The sequence below is a fragment of the Elgaria multicarinata genome, chromosome 1 (assembly GCF_023053635.1).
Source record: "Elgaria multicarinata webbii isolate HBS135686 ecotype San Diego chromosome 1, rElgMul1.1.pri, whole genome shotgun sequence".
NCBI lineage: Eukaryota > Metazoa > Chordata > Lepidosauria > Squamata > Anguidae > Elgaria > Elgaria multicarinata.
In genome coordinates, this window is record NC_086171.1 from 121,351,544 (window position 1) to 121,376,577 (window position 25,034).

The window sequence follows — 25,034 nt, forward strand, 5'->3', positions numbered from 1 at the left end:
GCAAATTTCTGTGTTGCAAAGACCACTGGCTCAGGCTAAGTGTTCCAGACAGCCTACTACATTTGTCTTTGATTCTAATGTCAACTAGATCTGTGAATGCTAGGGATGGGCTTGGGTAACTAGTTTTATAGATTTACAAAGGGAGCACATCCAATGCTCCTTTGTCCAAGCATGCCTCATGTAAAATGTCATCTAAATAACATCTTCAAGAGCTTTCTCTATTTTCATCTTAAAAATTAAAAAAAACTACAGAAAAGGTTTTAGAATCATATCCTCACTCAGAAATATATTTCATCTTCTAATCTAATGAAGTATTCTGTATGACTGAGAACCTTGTAGGCTACATGATCAATTTCCATTTAGTATTTTTATTTATCTCCAAAAGCAGCAATAACTAGAAAAGGTTACACTTAAAGATTTCTCTGATTCTATTGCTATAATCAATACTTTTCAAATAAACTTGAAAAGTTCTACTCAAAAACAGCAAGAAGTTTCAGCAGATAAATACAAATATGAAGCAAGCTTTCTGTGAGAAGTTTGGCAGCTTAGTTTGGTAAAAACTCCATTCTGTGCCAGCAGGCTGGACTCAATTGAATTTGAGGCCATTCTGCTCCATTTAGTAGTACAGTACATTGCTTATATAAACCACACACAACAGAGAGAAAATGTTTCACAATGTGGGTCAGAAAGGCCATTTTACAAGTTTAAAATACACAAAATTACATGTACAAGCAAGATTGGCTGCAGACAGGAGAAAGCTTAGTTAGGTGTGAAAATAAATTGGCATAAGGTGGAAAAAATAGCAAGCAATGACAAAAGCTGCAGCTGTAGTTGTAGCAACTGACAATGAAGCCTGTGAGATTTGTTCCAATTCCAAACCCTGGAAAGGGTGTATCCCTTGCGGTACCTACCTTACTCCTATAAGCAGGGCTATCAGCATTGAACAGATAGGGTCAGCTATCATTAAACCATAGTTTTGCATCAGTAGCGCAGATATGATTACACCAATACTTCCAAGTGTATCAGCAACTATGTGTAAAAATACACCTATAAGAAAACATATATAAGATCAGAAGAGGTATAAATGTTTTTGAAACATGAAATTCCAGCAAGCCTTTAAATAAGTAGCTAAGTTGACACTTAGGATGGCAACAGACAACAATGTATTCAATGGATGTTTACTATAATATGCATATCACCAAGTGGGATCCAGTTATCTGTCAACCCCTTCTCAAGTTATGTTTGCAGTGTGGTATCCTCTACAGCACATCTTCCTCCCATGCTGCAAAGACAGCATTAGGAGCTTTGGGCCACATAGGCTGAATCCACACTGTGGTTCTTCCCACAATTTCCAGGAGATGCAATGTAGCCAAGAGCTTTTCACTTTATTCAAACTCACACAAAAGGTTCTGTGTGAAGGGGCCCTTCAATATGATGAGGAAAATTACCATATTCCTGGTGTGGTTATTTGTTTCTTTGCATTATTTATATGCTGCACTCTTAACAAAAGGTTTTCTGGACAGCTCCCAGATTTAAAAACAAGTTAGTAATGCAACAAAATAAAATGCAGTAGTAAAACAAAATATCTCACTACATGGCTATATACAAGTTTCCTAAAATTGCCACACTTTTGAGCACCTAAGTTGTTTGTGGGATAATTCTATTTTCATATTAAACAATTTGCTACAGCATATCCTTAGTTACAATAAATACTACAATTCAAGTTTACAACACATGAAGCAAGATAAAAAAAAACTTCAGAGTGCTGAACAGCAGGTATATCTTGACTAGCTGAATAAAACAACAGCTTTGCAAAATGTTTAAAATGCCTTCTGTGTTTTTCAGCTGCTGTAAATATTTTTGCTGTACCAGCTACAAATTCCTTTGCCAAATAAACTACTTCAGTACTTGTAAGTTACACAAATCTAGGCAAGTGTCAAGCCAATACAACATTTCAAGGGAATGTTCAGCACCTCTTCAAAAACTAACCCTATAGATCCCTCTGCTGGTCATTGAGGGTATAATTGCCAAACAGACATCAAAAGATAAGAGTATTAACAGGATTTTAAAAGGCTTTTCTGTATTGCCTTAAGAATAATTTAATCAAGGAAAAAATAGGATCCTCAATAAGAGTCATTTTACCCTACAGAACAGGTCAGAAGTCTACAAAAAAAAAAAGGTTGAGTTTGCTGGCTTCTGTGCAACACTGTGTAAAAGTAAAGAAAAAACATCTGGCAGCCTCTGCAGGCATATGACTGAAAAGCAGATTAGAAAATTGTCTTGTAAAGTTATAAAATATCTTGTAAACACTCCAAAAGTGTTTTATATTTATCGATCAGTCATATTTAAAATGCAGTACATGTAGCTATAAAAATAAAACTGATAAAGAGCTAAATTATTTAACTGATAAGCAGAACCATCATTTTTCTTTTCACATGATCAAATCTCTGTAATTGAAATTCTATACGAAGGTAGACGTTGACACACCCATAAACCCACTACTCAAAGTTGATCAGCTTTTATAGAAATAGTAACCCAATGGCAAGTCTCCAACCCTCTCATAAGTCCTACTATTTTATTATGTAGTAATTCATATGCTTCTTGGAAAGCAAATACTAGCTGATTTCTCTTACTACTTTGATGATATAATATTAACGGGGAGGTAAAAAAAAGAAGTTCCAAATGACTTGGCTCATAAGCTTGTGTACACATGAATTCCAGCTAGGCAAGGCTGTCACTGATTGATAAAGCTCTTCAGAATAAAAAGGCTTCAGACTTGCAAGTTATACTGGCAAAATATTTTGTTTATCAGAAGAATTGCTAATTCATTAATACACCAAGTAGCTTTTTCTAAAAGAACAAAAAGTAGAGATAAGTTTGATCATTAACTAACATAATAAAAACTTATATAAGGTTTTGTTGATCTATTTTACTGGGTTCACATGCTGCTCTTATTGTTTCATTTCAGAAGAACCTGAAATTTAACACATTATCATACCTTCTAAAATCTGTTTGCTGGATCCTCCAGACATTTCAATGGGGTGATCATCTGTAAAAAGAGCAGGAAGGTAAAATGTATTTATCCTCTCAATGTTTTTGAGTTTTTGTTTAGCATTAAGTTCTTTTTAAGGAATCATGCTATTTTCAGAATCTGCTTATACAATATACACTATTTCCTCAACTAAATAGAGCTAGGGATTCTTTATATGGTAAAACCCCAAACAAACCACAGAACATTTTTAAGGGGAAGTATAGAGGAAAGGAGAAGGGGGAGGGAGGGAGGGAGAGAGAGAGAGAATCCTAAACATGCAGACAGTTTCCAACCATTTTGGTGTTTTGTTTTAATGCAAGCAAAAGAAAGAGCAAGATGGAAGATGCAAATTAATAATGAAGGCCCAGCCATAGGAAAGGCCTCGCTGTCTGCCATGTCGGAATTTCCAAACAATGAGTGGTATCTAAGTACAGACTGCTACTAGGCTGAGAATTCAGGAGTCGGTCAAACACAGCCAGAATATGTAAAGTTCAGGGCCTGCAACTGGACACCCAAGAATCCAAACATGGACTATCTGATATTATTATAAAGGTCCAAATTGTCCTGTGGCTATACCACTGACATTTCAATAACCTGCCCTAAACCTGGGAAGCTGAATACTAGCTAATATTTGCCCAGTGAATTCATGGGGATGTGATCCTGAGTTCCCCCAGTGCTAGTCCAACATTCTTAACTAGTTCAACATACTGACTCATTTTATATCACTGCCACAGCACTTGCTGTAAGTATGGGTGTTGTTTACCAGAAATCTGGCCCTTTTGGGGCTTGCCTGATTTCTGCAGCACCCCCAACTCAGCTTGCATTTGCAAGCCAAGCCAGTTTTTCCCCCAAATCCTGGAATGTCTTCCACTTTTTGGGGTTTTTTTTTTTTTTTGCATAAATTGAAATTTGTGTAATTTGCACAATTTCCCCCTTAATTTACACAAATTATGCAGGATATGGTTGCAATTTGCCCAAATGTCTATTTCCAGAAATAAAAAAATCCACAAACTGGCCTGACTTGAGGCTGATCAAGGCAGGTGAGTTTGCGGGGAAACGAACTAAATTCTGGAGGGTTGAGCTAATGGAAGCTTGTCAAGTTCCACACCTCAGATGGAACCTCTCTAGCTGTAAGTAATCAAAACATGCTTTAGAGCTACAGAAATGGAGGGCGTCTAAGAATGGTTAAAATATAATGTTCTGTCCCTCTGTCTGTTACCTCCCAGGAGCAAATGCCCTTTCTTCACCTTAAAATGTCAAGGAATACATTGGTGTGGACTTTAAATACATATAGCAAGAGTTCCTGTTCAAAAATGGATTTGAAGACATGGTTTATCAAATGAGAGTAAAAACTCAGGTATCTAAGGACCACTTCTTACAAAATAAGGTATCTTATATAGTAAGTGTGCCATCACATACAGCTCTGCTTTGTATTTTATACTGATTATACTGATTTTCATCATTGTTCTGATCTATCCTAGGAGCTCTAGTAAACTGTTTCCTATACCTAAGGTATTTCTGTGGAGCAAATTAATCTTAGGGTCTTGCTATTTACTGTTTTACTCTGTACAGCACCATGTACATTGATGGTGCTATATAAATAAATAATAATAATAATAAAATAAAAAATGAAGTAAGCCTAAGCTTTCTCATGCTTGAGGGAATGCCCCGGACCTAGTGTCTCTTTTTCACTTTACTCACAAAGTATCACTCATATAAAAGCCCCAGGAACACACCAGATAGCCATGAGACAAGATCCAACCATTTTAATAAATCTTTGCTATCATTCTGACTTGGTTCTAGCCATTTTCTATACATCCATACAGATATTCCACAGTGAAAATAGACAACATATGCAAGAATTGTGAGTCTGCTGTTTCACACACACTTACCATGGCAGTAACCTGGGCTCTGCCCCTGCCCGTGGCTGTGATCATGAGAATGATCATGCCCTTGTTTGGAATCATGACTGTGGCCATGTCCTCCATGACTGTGGCTCTGTCCTCCATGACTGTGGCCATGGCTCAGAGCCCCATTAAACAATGAATGGCTATGCTCATGTCCTGTTTAAAAAAAAAGAGGAAGATTTGTTAGTGCACTTTAGAAAATCATTGTTTTCATCACGAATAGCGCAAATTTCTCGGGGTTTAAGCTTCCATTTTATTTGCATTGTAAGAAAGAGGGAATAATGCAGAAATGGCTGAAAGCATTTTTGTGCTTGATTCAGAAAACCAAATAGTTGCCTCTCTTCTCCCAACCCCTGAGTTAAAACAGACAATTTTCGACCTTCGAATGGTATAATAAGTTCTACTACAGAAGTAGGCTGCATCACCCTGGAACTAGGAACATCTTTAATCACCTGTCACACAATTTTTAAAAATTGCGTAACTATATTTGTTTTAGTAGTAAAACGATAGTTTTTTTTAAAAAAATGCTGTTTGTTCTTAGTTGATAAATGAATGACCCATAGCAGAAACATAGATGAGGAATTCACAGGAGGACATACCTCTAAAATGGCACCTGCCATCTGCCTTTTTCATAAATACATATTAAAATATATATTTTAAGTGTGTTGGCCTATTAATTGATTAAAAGACTTTTGATAGATTAAAAAGGTGGCCCCAATTAATCTAATCGATTAATAAACTAGGGTCCAATTCAGATGTAGCTATGTTGGACCAATAAGCCATACTGGTTTCATGTCCTGCTTTATAAGCAGTGATTAAACCAAAGTTTCCTGCTTCAGAAATAACAGGAAGTTGCGGTTCAATAGCCATTATAGAAGCACCAAAGTGAGGCAAACAAGGGAAAAAGTACAGAAGAAGAATGTAGTCATACGGCTCCATCACAGGCTGATCAATCATGACTTGAGATAGTGAACACAAGTTCAGAATTAAGTCATACTTAAAATTCGTATTTCTACAGAACTGTATTTTCATTGTTGTAAGCTATAGAATGTTTGACTTGTAAGCACTACAGTTACCCTGCACAGGAGCATTTCCAACTATTCACATATTTCCATATTGTAGCTTATGTGCTTACTACACAATTTAAAATTGTACTGTTTGTGTGTCAAATTTTAAAATCTAATTCCACACAGTAAGGGCACAACCCTATGAAAATAGTCAACAGCCTCCAACCTCGGAGGTTGCCGAGTATCTAATGTAGGGCGGCTGGAGTGCAGAGGCAATCTTTGCCTCCTCTTCCAGCCGCCCTGCATTTGAGCTAGATGGGCGATTTCACCTGTCTACCGGAGGCTTCGGGAAGGAGGAGGGGAGACAGCTGGCGATAGCTTGTAGCCCCACATCCCCAGTCTCCTCCCCTTCCCCAGGAACACTTCCTTTTCTCCTGAAAGGAAGCTATTCCAAAGGCAGGAGAGGGCTGAGAGCACAGTTTCCTGGCTCCCAGCTGTCTAGAGGGACAAAGGATTGCTCCCTAAGAGTGCAATCCTATACATGACTACTGAAAAATAAGTTCCACTGGGTTCAATGGGACTAGCTTCCAGGAAAGTGGATAGGGGATTGTGCTATACATTTAGAAAGCAGCCAAAATGTAATACAAGTGACAAACAGTTACAGCTGTAATAATAGAACACTATACTGACCTTAACCGATTGGCCAATTAAAGCAATTAAAGCAACAAAGCAAGCTCTAATTCTTAAAAACAAAATAGATGTCCAACCCAGTGCTACTTATGTAGCAGCAGAGGCTTGCATTGCAACAGCCTGTGCCCTACTTGTCTTTTACTATGCTGTTTTCCTGATACTATGGAGACAGGGTCTTTATGAACAAGCCTTCCTTTCCCCCTGAAAGGAAGCTATTCCAAAGCTTTCACCAAGGTGGCTAAATAGGACAATGATGGCCAACACTTCAGCATAAATGAAAACAAGCTACAACACAGCTACATAAAGGACATGCAAGATATCATCCCATTGGGACTGAAATATCAAATTTTGTGGCCTGCTGCACAATGGGCCTTCTACTGCAACTCTAGACAAAATAACAAATAAGATGAATTATTGTTTAGAAATCTTACCAGAGCCATGGGAGTGGCCATGCCCACCATGTTGAAACACAAAAATTCCTATAAGGTTAACAAGGAAGCCAAGTATGGAAACAGGAAGAAGTCTCTCATGATGCACATCAGGAGGTTCAAGCGCTCGCTACAAGAGTGAAGCAGTAAGTTTCAGTGCAAGTCATTTACAACCACCACCTATTAACTTTCCCAGGTTCTCAAAAATATGAATTCTGCGTAATGCATAATATCATTTATTTTAATATGGAAACTGAAGTCAGTAGATCAATACATAGATTTCTAAGTGCTCACAGAATAACACCACTGAATACTTAATTAGCAGATCTGGAACAGATTAAAAAAAACCTCACCCAGCACATTGAGAGACTGAAAGAACTGGGCATGTTTAGCCTGGAGAAGAGAAGATTGAGGGGAGACATGATAGCACTCTTCAAATACTTAAAAGGTTGTCACACAGAGGAGGGCCAGGATCTCTTCTCGATCCTCCCAAAGTGCAGGACATGGAATAACGGGCTCAAGTTAAAGGAAGCCAGATTCTAGCTGGACATCAGGAAAAACTTCCTGACTGTTAGAGCAGTACGACAATGGAATCAGTTACCTAGGGAGGTTGTGGGCTCTCCCACACTAGAGGCATTCAAGAGGCAGCTGGACAACAATCTGTCAGGGATGCTTTAGGGTGGATTCCTGCATTGAGCAGGGGGTTGGACTCGATGGCCTTGTAGGCCCCTTCCAACTCTGCTATTCTATGATTCTATTATTCTAATCAAGGAATTTACTGTCATGTGATATTATTATTTTAGTTATGACGTTTACGTGTTGCTTTCCAATGCCAAAAAAAACCCAGTCTCAAAGCGACTTACATACACAATACATAAATCCATGGTTAATATAACAAAACAACAACAATTTCAAAATCAATATAAATCATAATCACACAATAACACAAATAAAAATAAATACCATAAAAACATAATCTAAAAACCATACAATATGAAGTATTCATCCACAAGTAGACAAAATCCTCCCCCACTCACAGTCTTAGCATGAACATTCCAAAAGCCGACCACAATTGTGCCATAACTAATGACCAAATGCCTGGGAAAATAAGTATATCTTTGCCTGGCATCTAAAAAATGAGTGTAAGGACCAGATAACATTCCTTGGGGAGCACGTTCCATAAACACGGGGCTAGCACAGAAAAAGACCCATTCCCAAACTGACAATCTCAAGCTTCTCTTGGAAGGAACGCACAAAAAAGGCCTCTGAAGCTAACCTCAGGGACTGGGTAGGTTCATAGGGGAAGAGGTCATTGAAGTATTGGGGTCCAGAGACATGCAGAGCTTTAGAGATTAAAAACAGCACTTTAAATTTGGCCCAGAAACAAGTTAGCAACTAGTGCAGGGGAGCCAGGACTGGGTTTATATGGCCAAATTGCCCAGTCCTGGTCAACAACCAAAGTGCTGGTACTAACATACAAAGCCCTAAACGGCTTGGGGCCAGGTTATTTGAAGGAACACCTCCTCCCATATGTGCCTGCCCGGACATTAAAATCATCCACAGGGGTCCTTCTCCATGAGCCCCTGCCAAAGGAAGTGAGGCAGGTGGCTGGAGGAGGGCTTTCTCTGCTGTGGCACCCCAACTGTGGAACGAGCTCCCCAGAGAGATCTGCCTGGCGCCTACACTGTATTCTTTTTGTCGCCAGCTGAAGACCTTTTTATTTTCTCACTATTTTAACACCTAAATGTAAACTTTGCTGTTTTAATTCTGTATTTTAATCCTATGTCAATTTCTGCTATGTGGTTTCATTCTGGTTGTGCTTTTTATATTGTATTTTGTATTTGGGTTTTTAGATTGTTGGATGTTTTATTATGTTCTTAGTGGTTTTAATTTTTGTGAACCGCCCAGAGAGCTTCGGCTATTGGGCGGTATAAAAATGTACCGTATTTCTTCGATTCTAAGACGCACTTTTTCCCCTAAATTAACAGCTCTAAAAATGGACTGCGTCTTAGAATCGATGGCGTCTTAGAATCGAAGCAATACGGTAAGAGGAAAAGAGGAAGCTCCTGCAGCAGCCTCGAGCCATGTGAGCGAGGAGGAGCTGGTTGGGTAAGCGCCTGGTTTTTTGTTAGGCAAATTTATTCGTAAGTCCCATCGATTTCCATGGGACTTACTCGCGTGTCGTCGTCCCCTGGTGCAGAGACAAGTAAAGAGCGGGACTGGAGAGTTAAATTTACTCTTTGTTTCAACGCCCCCCCCCCTTCTTCCCGCGCAAACGGCAGTTTCTTCTCTCACAGAAGGAAAAAAAGAAAAGGACACAACCATTAGAAGAAAGCGCGGAGGGGGGGGGAGGAGGTTGGCTGGGCAGTGAGGGAAGTATTTCTTCGATTCTAAAATGCCCTTTTTTCCCCAAATTAAAATCTCTAAAAATGGGGTGCGCCTTAGAATCGATGGCGTCTTAGAATCAAAGAAATACGGTAATAAATAAATAAATAAATAATAAAACAACCTGGCTGCCAAATACTGCACTAGCTCCAGTTTCTGAACCATCTTCAAAGGCCACCCAAAATACAATGCATTGCAGTGAGAGTAGGGGTGTGCACTCCACCCCAGAATTACCTGGTAAGCGCAAACATCCACAGAGCATTCAATCTTCCATTACAGAGATTGGCCACTTCCAAACCCATTGATTAATATCAGAAGCACCCAACTGGTGCTTCTAAAGCCTACATAATTATTCAACCGTGTGTGTGTGTGTGAATTGAATTTTTCCATATTTGGAAGACGCTGAGTGAGGTGAGGGGTAGCTTTGATATTGACATCTGTGGCTAACCAATTAGGAATTGCCACAGCGCTGTCCGTCACTGTATTCTGTTCTCCAATCACAGGGAATTTTCTCATAGTCCTTGATTCCACACATCCATTGCTGTTCTTGGTCTTGCAGCGTTCGTTAGGGTCAGAGAGAGAGAGAGAGGTTCTTTTATGTTTACACACACAATGCAGAATGAGATGGGAGGCCTGTTTGTTTGCAAACAGATTTAAAGTAGGAGAGAGATCTACACTATTATTATTATTATTATTTCCCCTTAATGATTTGACATGCTGTAGCTCTCCTTCCTCAAAGTTGAGCCTTCACAGCAGCACTTGGCTTCAAAGTTACAAGTGTCTTCTTGTACTTTTATGTTTGTGTGTTTTAGGGTTGTGCAGTGCACATAAGCACTACACAATTAATAAAGCACACTTTCATAACATTCCATCATGAGACGTGGGAAACACTGACGTGCTGGTTCTGGCCGTGCGGGAAGAGGCAGTGCAGGGCTGGTTGCGCTTTTCTGCTTGGACTCACAGAAGTCAGCAACAGTGTGAAAGTGCTGCTGGGCTGGTATTGTTAGTGAGTAAGCTTCTACACCTGAGTCAGGCAGGCTGTTCATTTCTCAGTTAAACTATTACTCCTATTGGCTGGCTGGGCTTCCCATACAGGCGGAGGTGTCATCATTGTCCTCCTCCTCCTGTGTAGGGAAGTGGTTTTGTTGCCATGACATACTCCAAAGTGCCCGACCGACAATGGGGGAGGGGTGCCGCCGCCTCTGCCTCCTGCAAGCCTCCTGTCCTCTCTGAGGTTGGGCAAGCTCTGTTCTGCTGTTGTAGCATTTATTAATATATTTACTTATTTATTATTGTGCTAAACGCTCTCCCACTGTTTCATTTCCCTCTCCCCTGCAAGAGGTGTCTGAGAGAGGACTTTTGAGTTCAGACTTTTAAAAAATCCCTATAAATCACTGAATACAGAAATCGGCTCTAAAACTGGCATGCCTATAGCCCTCTTTAAAAGCTGTCACATTGCAAATTTTCATGTGTTTATCTTTTAAACTGAGGGAGCTGTAAGCATTTCTGTTAATACTGGTTACCCGAAAACAGAACAGTTCGACGCATAATTCTACGAGGCGGAGAGAGGGACCCGCTCCAGAAATCAAGGCAGAGAAACACTTCTACAGATAGAATTTTGAGGCAGAGAAGACCCACTCTGCACACCCCTAGTTATCAGATCAGAGATCACTGATTCTAGGCTATTCCCATCCAGATATGGTCACAATTGGGCGACCAACCCAAACTGGTGGAAGGCACGCCATGCCACAGGAGCTACCTGAGCCTCCAATGACGATGGATCCAGGACTACCCTCAAGCTGCACGCCTGCTCCTTCAAGGTGCGTGTGACCCATCCAGAGCTGGGTGCATTTCGCCCCTCTGGACAGAGGAACCACCCACCAACAAAGCCTCAGTCTTGCCTGGATTGAGCCTCAGTTTACTCGCTCTCATCTAGTCCATTATCAGACACTGTTTCAGCACAACCACTATTGCACCTGCCTGACAAGAAAAGCAGAAGTAGATATAGTTATGGCCACTACTTTAAGGTGCCTTTAAAAGGGAATTTGACAGGTTTATGAAAGGAAAGTGATTTCTAATCTAATCATCCTGACTACATGAAACTTCCAACTTTAGAGACCCTAACCTTGTTTAGACAACAGCCCACCATAAGTTAATTAACCATTAGGGCACCACAGCACATGTCAGCTGCTATTATGAACAGGCAAGCCCAAGCTTGTCACATTGCCCAATCTCAGTGTGGGTTATTTGAGGGTTAAATAACCACATAACCCATGGTCTATTTTAGGGTTATACAAGGGTTATTTAACCCTCAAATAACCCCCACTGTAGGTTCAGACATTACAAGAAGCTTTGGCAATCCCTCAGCCGACACTTGCCTATTCATAATGGCAAATGGCATGCACCATGGCGCTCATGGGTTAATGACCTCATGGTGGGCTGTCATGTTGTTAAAACTGGCTCAGTAAGTTTTGAATACCAGTTGCTCTGGAGCAACAAGGGAGAGATGGTTATTTGCTTCCTGTCCTGCATATGGACTTCCAGAGGCATCTTGTTGGCCACTTTAAGTAACAGGGTAGTGGACTTCATGTACCTTTGATCTGATCCAAGAGAATTTTCCATACATATATTAAGATTATAATATTTTGATATAATTTCTAAGCAATAAAAGGCAATTATTGCATTTCAAAACAGAACTCACAGTTATGTTACACCAAGTAGTATTAAAGCTAATTTCAATAGTGCTGCCATACCAACTAAATATAGTGTAATAGCATAGTGTAATACTGGGGCTGCATAGAAATACTTTTTTAAAATGTCTGAGAAGGCCCTACTTTAACCCCATGGGGGGGAAAGGGTGGATAGTAAGTAGTTTAGACTGCAATCCTATGCACAGTTACTAGGGTGTAACTCCCACTGAACTTCTCAGTACTTACAACTAAGTGAATATGCTTGGAATTGCATTCAATCCTGAAGAACTTCTGATTTACTACCTACCTCATAATATTGTTGGAATTGTCTGTTTTTTCCTTTAAAAAAACTTGGTGTTTTGTTGTTGTTTTTCTTTTCTAATATTTGATTTCCCTGTTTTTAGAAACTTGTGCTATGGTCAGTGTAGTCCACATTGATTTATTAAATGAGGGAAGTAAACTTGCATGAAACACTGCTCATATTCCAAAATAGAACTTTTCAATTTCACATTCTTACAAGTATATAATATCACAGCGACTAAAACATAAGCCCATACCATATCCACTTCAAATGGTTTCCTTTTTCTTCTGCTACATTAATTTTGAACTTTAGTCACCTATAACTTGGTTAATGATAAACGTATCACATAAATACGTATCACATAAGGCTACAATCCTGTATGCTTACCTGAGCATAAACCCCATTGAACACTGTAGGACTTATTTCCAAGTAAATATTTTTATGCTGCATGAATCTATTTATCAGGAAAAAATATTTATAATCATCTTCATAACATACCTCAACACCTTCAGAGAAAATGAAGAAAGCTGTGAAGATCAGAAACAGACCGTTTACAAAACCAGCCAGAACCTCTGCTCGAACATATCTAGGGAGATCAAGAAAAGCAAGTCTTAGTTCCACTCTATATTAGCTCAATCCACAGCCGTTATGCGACATCTTTTTCAATTGCTGCAAAACGCAAGGGCAGCCTGCAGCTGAGTAAATAAATAATAATAATAATAATAATAATAATGCTTCCTCAAAGTAGTATTTTAAAAATCAAAACATCAATAACAAAAATGCAAACACTGAATCTAGCATTGTGAACGGCTTGTTCCTCAAGTACCAATTCAATCACAGACATGGTATACAAGGTTCACACACAGAAGCTGTATTACTCCAGCGGCCCATGAGACAATTCTCAGCTTTAGAATATGATAAGCACCTAACCACTGGATGAGAAGCAGAGCTTTGCATGCTGCTTTTAAATCAGCTAGTGCTATTCCTTGAGTGAGGGGGTCCAGGAGCAGGCAAACTAGTTCAAAAGCAGCATGTGAAGCACACCTCTCATCTGAAATTAAGACTGCATTCACTCTAGAGCAAATCTTCAACCTCCTGTGGGAGGGGCTCAGTCACCAAATTAGTGCATAACTTGAGTATTGCTGTTTCTCAGCTAGCACTACTTCATGTGAACCCAAAACAGCAATAGCCAGCTCAAAAGCAATACACAAAGCATTGCTTCCCTTCTGGCAGACGCTGTTCCTAGTAGATATGAGAGCTTAATTCATATTTCTTACTGAAGACATTTTCCAGTTTAATTGTTAAGTGGGGTAAGGTGGAGGGGGGCTTTCTCTGCTGTGGCACCCCAGTTGTGGAACGAGCTCCCCAGAGAGGTTCGCTTGGCACCTACATTGTTTTCTTTCCATCGCCAGCTGAAGACCTTTTTATTTTCTCAGCATTTTAACACCTAATTTAACTCAAATTTAAACTTTGCTGTTTTAATCTCATATTTTAACCTATATTAAGTTTTGCTGTGTGGTTTTATTCTGGTTGTGCTTTTTATGTTGTATTTTGTATTTGTGTTTTAAATTTGTTGGTTGTTTTTATGCTCTTCATGGTTTTAATTTTTGTGAACCGCCCAGAGAGCTTTGGCTATTGGGCGGTATAAAAATGTAATAAATAAATAAATAAGGTGTACTTTATCACAAAATGGAACATGCGGGGGACAGAAGAAAAACCCATCCTTCGCTTACTTCCCCTATACTCCACTGCTTGACTCCCACCAGCCCTCCCAAGCCAGATCACTTCTAGTACTGGACATGCGCTGGAGAGATTAAAGCAGCAGAGTGGGCGGCAAGGGGAGTTTGCTCCCATCCCCCACACACTCCATTTTGTGAAAGAAAAGTTTCAGATATTGGGTAGTATAAAAAGGTAATAAATAAATAAATAAATAAATAAAAATAAAATAGTAGACTTGGAACACTCATCACCACCATGAACGAACACAAGAACGTCTTGCTTTAAAGCCAAACTGAAGAGGGCACATTTAGCACTCACCAGTTTAACTGATCTGGTTTAACCCTCAAAACGGTGCTAGTGACACACAATTCTCAGACTCTATCAGGAGTGGGCAGTTTTCAGCCTTGTCAGATCTACTGTGTTATTTGCTAGAATCCACGATCCACCAGAGCCAGGTGCAAAAGGCATATGCATAAGAATGCCTGTGAGCACATTCTGTTTTCAGTACAAAACTGGACTGAGCTCACAGTTGTTTCACACACGAATCCACTTCAGTTTAGCCCAACTTTTCTTCATTTCAGCAACTTACCTAATTTGGGTAGTAAAAGTCAATTTTGTTGCTATTGTTCAACAACTGGGAGCTGGAACCCCTTGCCAATCTACTGCAAATCACCCAAAGGTCTACTAGTAGATCCCAATCTACCTTCTGCCCACCCCTACTCTATTACAAAGTCAACCACTTTGTACAGAATTACTTCTCAGCAAATGTGTTCTCATGCATCCCATAGCAAATACCCCTGTTGTTGTTGTTGTTGTTGTTGTTATTTATTACATTTATATACCGTCCCATAGCTGAAGCTCTCTGGGCAGTTTACAAGAGTTAAAAACAGTGAACATTCAAAAGAAATATACAAAATTTAAAACCATAAAATACATACAAAAACACAATATTCACATACTCTAAATCTGTTCCTACAACTCAGAATCAGTATCTTTGTTCCTGACATACACAAAAAAGATCCAAGGACTAGCCTATCAAATCATGCATACAATTCACCACCAACTCTAAATTAAATAACTACTATTACAAGAACAAATAAGACATATGAACAAACAATTACTGGCTCACTATCAAATTGAACAGCAACCACAAAATGTACCCTGCTGCCTTATCAGAGGGCTAGCTGCATTCTCTTCCCCTCCTTATTGTTTTATTATGATTTTATTAGAATGTAAGCCTATGCGGCAGGGTCTTGCTATTTACTGTTTTACTCTGTACAGCACCATGTACATTGATGGTGCTATATAAATAAATAATAATAATAATCTAACTTGTCAGAAAGACCAAATAATGGTGTAATCTCCAGAAAGAATGGGGAGCAACACAGCGCAAGTATTACATCTTTCAGGCAGCTTGCATCCTTACTGAATACTCATCACATACCCTGAGAATAGTGGCTTCAGATTTTTGGAAGTCAGCACACATCCCTTAAGGTAGGTAAATATGCCTTTCCCAGCATTAATTAATAGCTGAACAGTCTGGCATTATTAGTTTAACCATATCACAAAGCAAAGAGTTCTCAAATGTTTTAGACTTGGCCTTTCTGCCAAAAAGGTAGTACACTACCATTATCTTAAATTTACATTAGTCAAATTACAGAAGAAATATTTATAGCCTAATTCCACTAACCCACTTTAATAGAACTGCAATGTCTTGTCAGCGTACTGTAATAAAGCTGCAGTTTCGCTCATGCATGATCAAGAGAAATATGATGCAATACATAGATTCCTTAGAACATCTGTTTCACCTGTTCAAAATGCTTACCCATAGGAAAAAGCATCATTTGATCTCCACTTTGAAATGACAGAAGCTGCAAGTCCAGCTAATAGAGCAGTGCAGTCAAAAAACATATGAAATGAATCAGATATTAGACCTAAACTGGAAAGGCAAAGAAAAAAATTCAGTTAAGTCAAAAGATACAAGAAGGTCCAGTACTTTAGAAATAAAGTTGTTAAAATCCCATCAGCAACAATGACAATGTTCTTTTGGAGTTGAATTTACTGAAGCTCTACTTTTTTCTTTTTGCAAAAATCCCTCTGGATAAATATAATCTAATAGCAAAGGTATGGGGTTTTGACTCATGGTATCTAGCTCATTCAATAATTATAGCCCACCTAACTGAATTAGAGCCAATAAAGAAGGAAGCCTAGATAGTAGGTCAATAGCTACCAATGCCAAACACTGGGAAAATTCAGAGTTGAAAAGTTTATGGTTTACTGGTTCATGGCAAATTAAGCAAGCCCACTTAGTAGTGACAGACCAAGGGGCTAGATTATTTTGAAACCCCACCCAGACAAGCTTATAAGTGCTTTAAAATAACCTATTACAACCCTGTGGAAATTATTCTCTGATTTAGGTTGAACACAGATAAAAATTAAATACAAAGAGGTACCAGCACATTAAAAATGTGACAAGGTCACCAATGTATGTAAACCTATTTTTCACAAAGGACTTTGCATCATCTGGAAGCATTTGTCAAGTAGCAACCATCATTCACCCCAGGTAAATGAGCAAATGGTTATCCTCATGGTAAGTTCAGCTTACACTTGAGAGCACTGCTTAATATTGACCTACCTAGAATGAACTGTTTTATCAAGAAGTATTAACAAGATCTCAAACTTACGGTTTGATTAAAAAAGGATTAGCTTTTATATTTGGATTATTCCATAAAAGCATTTGAGGTGAATGGTATTAATCAGAAATTTTGAAACACTGACAGAATACATTCTTAACCCCCCTCACAAAGCTGTCCAAGCTCTTAGATCAACTTCAAGAGGCCCTTCTAGGAACCCCTGCCTTCTGTAGCAAAGCAGGTGTTGACTGGGTAAAAGGCCGTGTCTGTTGTGGTACCTTGATTCAGGAATGATCGCCCCAGGGAGGCTTCCCTGGCGCTTGCTCTGTTTTTGTTTTTCAGAACCAGGTAAGGACCTTTTCATTTGCCCAAGTCTTTTAATACTGATTGTTTTAGCTCTCTTTTATTTGGGGGGAGTTTTATTTGGTTTTAAATATTCCTGATGCTGCTATCTTAATTTTATTGTTGCTTTTTATTTGAACTGTAAGACACTCTGAAAGTCCCTAGACTGAACAGCAGGATATAAATACTTAAAAGAAATTATTTATTTTATTACAAGTGGCCCATAGAACAGTTTCGCTTTAAAACTGTATTTTTATTTAAACCACCAAAATTACCTTTCCCAGCCCACCAACTTACAATTGTTTACTTAGTCCACCCCATCTCAGGGGAGACAAGTAACAATATTTGAATATTTATTATGATTATCCTATTTGCTACAAAAACAAGTGGGGCTCCCTACAGAACATGAAAAGCCACAGTAGTGCAAAAACTTGCAGAGCAGCTATTAACAGCACTAGAATTACGAAAACTCAATGACTTTTTTGAAACATGGGCACCCTTCAGACTAAATAAAAGATACAGAGAAACATCAGACCAGGTGTACTCAATGAAACATGTCATACAAGTTACAAGGATGTTGAAGTAAACAATAGTATGGGGGAAGGGCATTAAAGGTACAATTAAACATTGTTAAATAAAGTTTCATTGTATCAAGGGATAGTTCCTTAATATAAAGAAAGAGCCAAAGAAGTGCAAGAGAAAAGTTTTTGGTCAGCCGTATCTTAGATTATTATGAGCTAAACCAATATGTAATCCATGCATATGTAAGATGGTTAAAAAATTAAAGACTTCCCTCCATCACACATACACATATACCTGCATATCTAAATGTCTGGCATATATTCAGAAGATACTTCGGACTTGTTCAGATGACACGCAAACCCACCATGGAACACTCAAAACGTGATCAATGGTGGGTTCGCGTGTCATGTGGCAGGAGACTTCCCTCCCCATGGTGGGTAAAATACCCACACCTGCTACCCACCTTCTGCAGAATGGTTAGTGGGCATCCGCAGTGGTTCCCATGCTGTCTGGATGGAACCCCATGGGGTTTTGGCCCCAAAACGACGAAAAAGCAAAAAAATAAAATGAAAATAAAAATGGCAGCAGCCACTGAGTCCGCTGGCAGGAACGACTGCAACTTCTGGAAACACTCTTGCCATCACAGATATTTCCCAAGGTCGCATGGACCTTTTGACACCTGGGGAGGCTGCCATGGCCTGTCACAGTGCAGCGCCTGCTGCGATATGCGGGGGGTGCAAAGTTAGCCACGGGTAAGTAACAGTCATGTGGCGGGTACACACCTCGTGGTTTTCCACCTCTCCCTGCTCTGTAGATAATTTACCCAACGTCCCCCGTGATAGCGTGAGTGGGGCGTTAGACTGTCAGACCTGTGGGAGAAGTTGCCGGAATGGCAACTCAGATTAAAATTATAACTGCTGACTCCAGGAGTCTACGATTTTGGGTTGGCCAAACCAAAAGCTATAGTGGCCACACACACCCCTACTCTCTGGGTAAGCCCCAGCATAGCCTTTTCCATGACATGGAGCATGCCAGGTTTGGTTCTACTGCTGCTTGAAGACACCCAACCAGGCCCAGCTTTTCACAAGTGATGGGCGAGCAAGGAGAGCAGCTGCTTGGACATCACTACTTGAAGATACCCCAAGCACCTTCAGACAGTAGTGTTCAACACTCTATCTCCCCAAACTTCCCCAGAGTTGTGCTGGATCCATCAAGCCCACCATTCTGTTCACACAGTGGCCAACCAGCTGCCCATGAGAAACCCACAAGTAGCAGCATCCTCGCCACATATTCACCAGCAATAGGATTAGTAGCCATTCATAGCCGCAGCCTCTAGGAATTTGTCTAACTCTCTTTTAAATCCATCCAAATTGTTAGAAGATCTGCAATTTTACATTTGAGTTCTTTAAGAATTCTAGGATGAATGCCATCCGGGCCCAGGTGATTTATTAACCTTTAGTTTGCCCATAAGGTCGAGAACTTCATCTTTTGTCACCAGTATTTGCCTGAGTCCCTCAGACTCCCTTCCTGAAAATATCATTTCAGGAACAAGTATTTGTCCTACATCTTCTGCAGTGAAGACAAATGAAAAGAATTCATTCAGCATCTCTGCAAACTCTTTATCATCCTTCAGTACTATTTTAACTCCATTGTCATTCAACAGTCCAACTGCCTCCCTAGCAGGCTTCCTGCTGCTGATAGATTTAAAGAATTCTTTAGTGTTGGCATGCTGGCACTTCTATGTTTTCCTGGAAGTTATAAGCTTGATAATTTATTTCTTGGGAGACTGTGTCCTAGCATCCTGATTCAACTCAGAACAAAATTTGTGCTTCACCCATTTAGCTGCCTCCATTGTAGGGACTCAAACTGACAAGGGCAGTACCTGTTCAAGACAAATCATGTGATAGTTTCACCATATGCTCCTCCCTGTCCCTGCAAACTTAATATTGCAGTTAAGCTCCCAATATTTACAGGTTAAAGGGCTTAAAATCATACCTCCCAAGGAGAATCCACCAGATCCTATACTCAGAAAAAGTTAGGTGAACAATCCTTCCAACAAAAACCTTCCAAGCTAACAGGAAAGGGAGGACAGCAGAATATTCCTCAGTACTTAATACAGCCTCTTCCTACCTAGCAAAACGTTTTCTTTTCTTTTGCTTCCTAAAGCTTAGGATCTGCTCTTAATAATGTATACCTAAAAGACTGCATTTACAAACACATAATAAAAATCTACTGTTCAGCCAATAACTGTTATTATCTGAACATGTTTGAAGAGAAAATACAGGAGACAGTCCAAGACAATCCTTTCGTCCACCCCTTTTTCTCAAGGCCAACGGCTCTCTCAAGTCATCAGCAAACCCGGGAGCCAGGAGCTTCCTCTTCCACTTCAGCTAGAGGGAGACGTGGCAGCACTAGCTGTGCTGAACTTGACTTCAGCTGGGAAGTACCGCCTCTCCCTTTCTGGCCTCTCCTTCCTCCCCCCCTCTCCCCTTCTCCTCCCCTGTACCTGTTGCTCCAGATGCCATAGAGCAGCTCCACGAAGGCGAAAGAAAGGTTGAGGCAGAGGAAAAAGAAGAGGTTCCGAGATGTCTTGTCTGATAAGATCGACCTGGAGAAAAGCACGTGCAAAAAAAGAGGGGGTGGTGAGAGAGATGGAGAATATCAAGCAGGGATGCTGATGGCTTTTCCTCTTCAGGGAAAGAGAAAAGCCACCAAGGTCCGAAGAGGGGGAAGCTAGTCGTGCCCTCCCCTACTGCCCTTCTCCACACACATTCATTCATTCAACGCCTCCCGGTTTTGGCCACCACCGCACGACCGCGTTTGTGTATCACACGCGGGCAGACGGGAGGCTCTCCCCCGGCTTTGAGTCGGGCCGGGGTGGGTAACATCCCTGACAGGAGGAAGACCTTGGCCTGCCAGAGCAACGCCGACACGCGGGTCCCGCCCTGAAGCGCTCCACAAACACACACAAATTATATACATTAAACTAACAAGGGCCGCCGCCCATTCCAGGCCTCCCCAAGACCGTGCTGTTGCCATTCAAGTTTCCCCCTACAGGCCCGTCGAGTAGACGCATACAGACATCATCGCCCTTCTCCCGATTCTCGACCGGCCCCTCCCTCACCTCGCACACAGCTTCTCCCGCCGCCCCCCCCCCACCTGCCCCTTATCGCAACCTCTCTCTCTATTCAGCTGAGGTGCCAGTCAGCCCCTTCCTGCTGCCCACCCCTCAAATCACTGTCCCGCGGGCTCCTGCCCCTCAGCCTACAAGACCCCGCGTGGGCTAGACCCCCACCCCATTCTAACATCGCCCTCGCTCGCTATTCCTTCAGCCAGTTCAGAGCCAAAAGCCGCCGCCATTCTAAGAAGGGGGCTCCTGCTCGCCCACCTTCTCCTAGCAGACCGTGTGGTGGAGCTCCTGCTACCCGCCCCCTTGCCCCCTTTCTAAGCCATCCACTGGAAACCATCATGCGCGGGCTGGTGCTCCTACCACCACCACCACCACTACACGTAGCCGTGTGGCTACTTTCCCCACTCTCGCTCACCTGAACCACCCCGACATCTTGTGGAGCAGATTAAGCTTGGGCGGCTTGTACTCATCGTCCTTGATGGATAAAGGCAGCATCTTCCTCAGCGATGGAGGGGAAGGCTGAGGCCTAGCTTGGCGTGAGGGGGCGTAGGAGCAGCTACAGAGGGGGGCCGGGGGCCGCTCTCACTTTGCCAGGCAGCGGCAGCCGCCCGCAAGCCAAGACGCCGGCCCTCTCCGTCATCAGCGACTTCCGGCAAAACCGGACCACTGAGCCTGCGCAGTAGGACCGGCAACTGAGAGTTGCATCATGAAAAAGGAAGAGAGAAAAAAACAAAAAACAGGCAGCGAAGCGACGTGGAGTGGGCCTGCATTTCTTTCTGAGAGACAGATTCAGTCATGGCTTGTGCGGGTTGAACTAAAAAGAGTTTCGTCCAGGGGTGGGCAACCTATGGCCCTTCAGATGTTGTTGGGCTTTAACTCCCAGCAGCCCCAGGCAGTGGGATTATGAGAGGAGGCGTCCACCAATATCTGGAAGGCCACACATTCCTCACCCCTGATTTAGTGACTGCCTGGAGGTGTGACTCACAAATCCAAGGCTTTTTTTAAAAAAAAAATGTACTCCTTATGACATAAAAAGTCGTCATGTGCATCTACCCCTGACCCAAAGGCCCTCAAAAACCTGAGCTGGTGCTGCTGATGGTTCTCAAAAGCTTATAAGGTAAGGCTTCCTGGATGAGAAACAGTGGACAAGCTTCCCTGAATGACACCATGCTCACCATTACTTGATCATCCTATGCCATGTGCATCCTCAGAGCCAGTGTGGTGTAGTGGCTAGAGTGTCAGACTGGGAGTCAGGCGATCCGGGTTCTAGTCCTCACTCGGCCATGGAAACCCACTGTGTGACTTTGGGCCAGCCACAGACTCTCAGGCCAACCCACCTCACAGGGTTCTTGTGAGGATAAAGTGGAGAGGAGAAGGAGGATTATGTACGCCGCCTTGGGTTCCTTGCAGGAAAAAAGGTGGGATATAAATGCAATAATAAATAAATAATAAAATACCAACTGCATACTAGGAGCTCTATCTGACAAGCACTTTATTGCACACTCGTTACTGGGCACTCACGGAGTTTGCTCAGGTCCCACACATGATGTCGTCTGCCTCCCGCCCCTTCTGGCCTTTCTTTCGTGACAAAAAAAAAAAAATCCTGGTTAAGCCCGATGTATTTTTGAACACGGAATTGCTGCTCTCTCCTGCTGTTTGCAGAAGCAGCACAATTAGAACAGCAGACTCAATGGGTCTAGTGCTCATCGTGTACTTCCTCTTTTGAAAGAAGAAGTAACTTGAGGACAGAAAACACAGGTGGAGAAGCGACGGTAGGAAGCATGTTTCCCCCTGATGTGATGGAGCTCTAGGACACACTTTCATTATAAGACAGATTTCAACAAACTGGATCATGTCCAGAGGAGGATGACAAAGATGGTGAGGGGCCTGGAGATCCTATGAGAAAAGGTTGAAGGAGCTGGGTACATTTAACCTGGAGAATTGGCTTAAATTCAGTGTGCCATTAGCAGAAGAACTTCCTGTGCCAGCAGTGCTCTTTTGTCTTTTCCCATTGCGCAAGTGCTAGCAGACTACTTTGTATCCAGGACAAGAAGTTGCACAGGCAGAACTTTAGTTGGATTCTCCTTTTGTGCATAGTTCAGAACAGACAACTGAGAGGTGACAAGATAGCCATCTTTAAATAGTTGAAGGGCGGTCACATGGGATAAATATGTTTTTTTCTCTTTTCAAGTAACACAAATCTTTGCTGCAATTAATAAATTGTGCATCAGGTTTTCACTTTAACTGGAATACTTGGGTGCTTCCAGGCAAGGCTTTATTGTGCAATTGTGCTGCCTCATTCACATAATTTTGGGATCCAGGTCATTACATCTTCCATTTGTAGCCCTTCTGTTCTCCAACTGCTTCTTATATCTTTATTCTTTCTCCCAAAAGTCTGTTATAAAGGAAACAACAGAATAGCTGCACAATGTCCTTTGACATTGCGCAATAGCTTCCAGGACTGGTAGTCCTGGAAGCTATTGGTCTGGAAGTACGCACCATCTTGATATTATCAAATGATAAAACTTCTGATGCACCAGAAAACAGGTTACTGGTCATTCAAAGGATAATCCTTAACACGTCTGTCTAAACCTGTTTAATGTGAGGGCAACCAAACAAGGCTGCTATTATTAGCAGAACACCTAAAAGGCTACTATGCTGGGGTGGGTGGGTATGAATTTCAGTCTTCCCCTAATTTTTAATTCAAGGCCTTGAGGTTATGGACTAAGATATAGGGTGACCATATGAAAAGGAGGACAGGGCTCCTGTATTTTAGTTGCAAAGAAAAGGGAATTTCAGCAGGTGTCATTTGTATATATGGAGAACCTGGTGAAATTTCCTCTTCATCACAACAGTTAAAGCTGCAGGTGCCCTGCCCTCTTTTAAATCTGGTCACTCTAGTAAAGCTCCTGCAGCTTTAACTGTGGTGATTAAGAGGGAATTTCACCAGGTTCTCCATATATACAAATGACACCTGCTGAAATTCCCTTTTCTATGCAACTGTTAGAGATACAGGAGCCCTGTCCTCCTTTTCATATGGTCACCCCATAGGAAACCCTTCCTTCTCCCATTGAAACGGTTTCTGATCCCTTTTGTGTACATTTTTCTGCCCGCTTCCTTGTGCAAAAATCTTCCCACAGCTAACTTCTTGAATCCTCTCTGCCATCAAGTATATTTTGTGGAACCTTCCTATTGCTGGCCTGGCAACATTCAGCAAAGAACAGACTGTTGTGTAATCTGTGGCACTAGGGGGGAAATGGGTTGGTAAAGAAGGAGAAAAGAGCATTTGGCAGTGTTGCTCCACATTAAGATTTCTGACGGAGAACTCATGGTATATTTTACATTAATGCTCCCATTTTAAGAGAGCTTCGGCTATGGGGCGGTATATAAATGTAATAAATAAATAAAGCATATTTGGCTTAAATCCAATCTACTGCTAACATAAGAACTTCGGGTGATAGCAGAGCTCTCTTGTCTCCTCCCATTGTGCAAGCGCTAGCAAACTACTTTGTAAACTTAAGAGGCAGTATCCAGTTGGACATGGACATGTTTTACAAGCAGAACATAGTTCATGCATAGTTCAGAACTTGGTATTTACTAGTGCAGCATCATTTGCACCTGCAGAATGACACCATAAAATACAATCCCCTTTTCTCTAAAGTAAATCCTATTGATTTTTTGGATCTTACTTTCAAGTAAGCATGCTAAGGATTAATTTCCCATTTATGACTGAGTAATAATTTGTATGTGATCAGTGAATTTCCTTCAGATTACTACAGGGTTTCAGCAATTGGGTGACATACGATGGTAGCACCTTACTTATTGTGGGGTGGGGGTGGGGACTTACCACCCTTCCTTTCTGGATGCCGCATACGTATAAAATCATATACATAAAGACAACGACGAATCTTGTGTCGCTTTCTATACTAACAAATCCTAAAGAGCTTTTTTGGCCCCGTGTGTGATTAAAGCGATAAAATTTTGGGATTACTGGTTCTAACACCACCACGCTTCTTCTGAGCTAACTACTCCGGCGATCAGTCAGAATCTGAGTCTAAAAAAAGAGTCCTTGCGACGGATGATCACAAAAATAAATCGAGACGCAGGTAGAAATAAAGCAAAGCAAAATCGCCCTCGCCAATGGCAGGCACTGGAGGAAGAAGAGCGCCTCCTTTCAACAGGAAGCACAAGGCAACAAAAAGGGAAGGAATTGCGGGACTTGGTACAGCCCCCTTTTGCGTCCCTCTCA

The 25,034-nt window shown here is 41.3% G+C and overlaps 1 protein-coding gene across 2 annotated transcripts in view; it reads right to left on the reverse strand.

Moving 5' to 3' along the window:
- Positions 1-21,399, reverse strand: part of SLC30A7 (solute carrier family 30 member 7) — a 38,935-nt gene extending 17,536 nt beyond the window's left edge. The window contains exons 1-8 of one of the 2 annotated variants that reach the window (XM_063135660.1): positions 21,201-21,399; positions 20,162-20,263; positions 15,984-16,097; positions 12,938-13,025; positions 7,067-7,193; positions 4,924-5,094; positions 2,999-3,049; positions 912-1,047 (exon numbers count right to left, since the gene is read on the reverse strand). In XM_063135660.1, coding sequence (XP_062991730.1) covers positions 912-1,047; positions 2,999-3,049; positions 4,924-5,094; positions 7,067-7,193; positions 12,938-13,025; positions 15,984-16,097; positions 20,162-20,263; positions 21,201-21,280 — 869 coding nt within the window. In that variant the 5' untranslated portion in view covers positions 21,281-21,399. Of the gene's footprint in view, positions 1-911; positions 1,048-2,998; positions 3,050-4,923; positions 5,095-7,066; positions 7,194-12,937; positions 13,026-15,983; positions 16,098-17,949; positions 18,045-20,161; positions 20,264-21,200 lie in introns of those variants that run through there. The other variant, XM_063135667.1, reaches the window with a different exon arrangement.
- Positions 21,400-25,034: the final 3,635 nt, after the last annotated feature.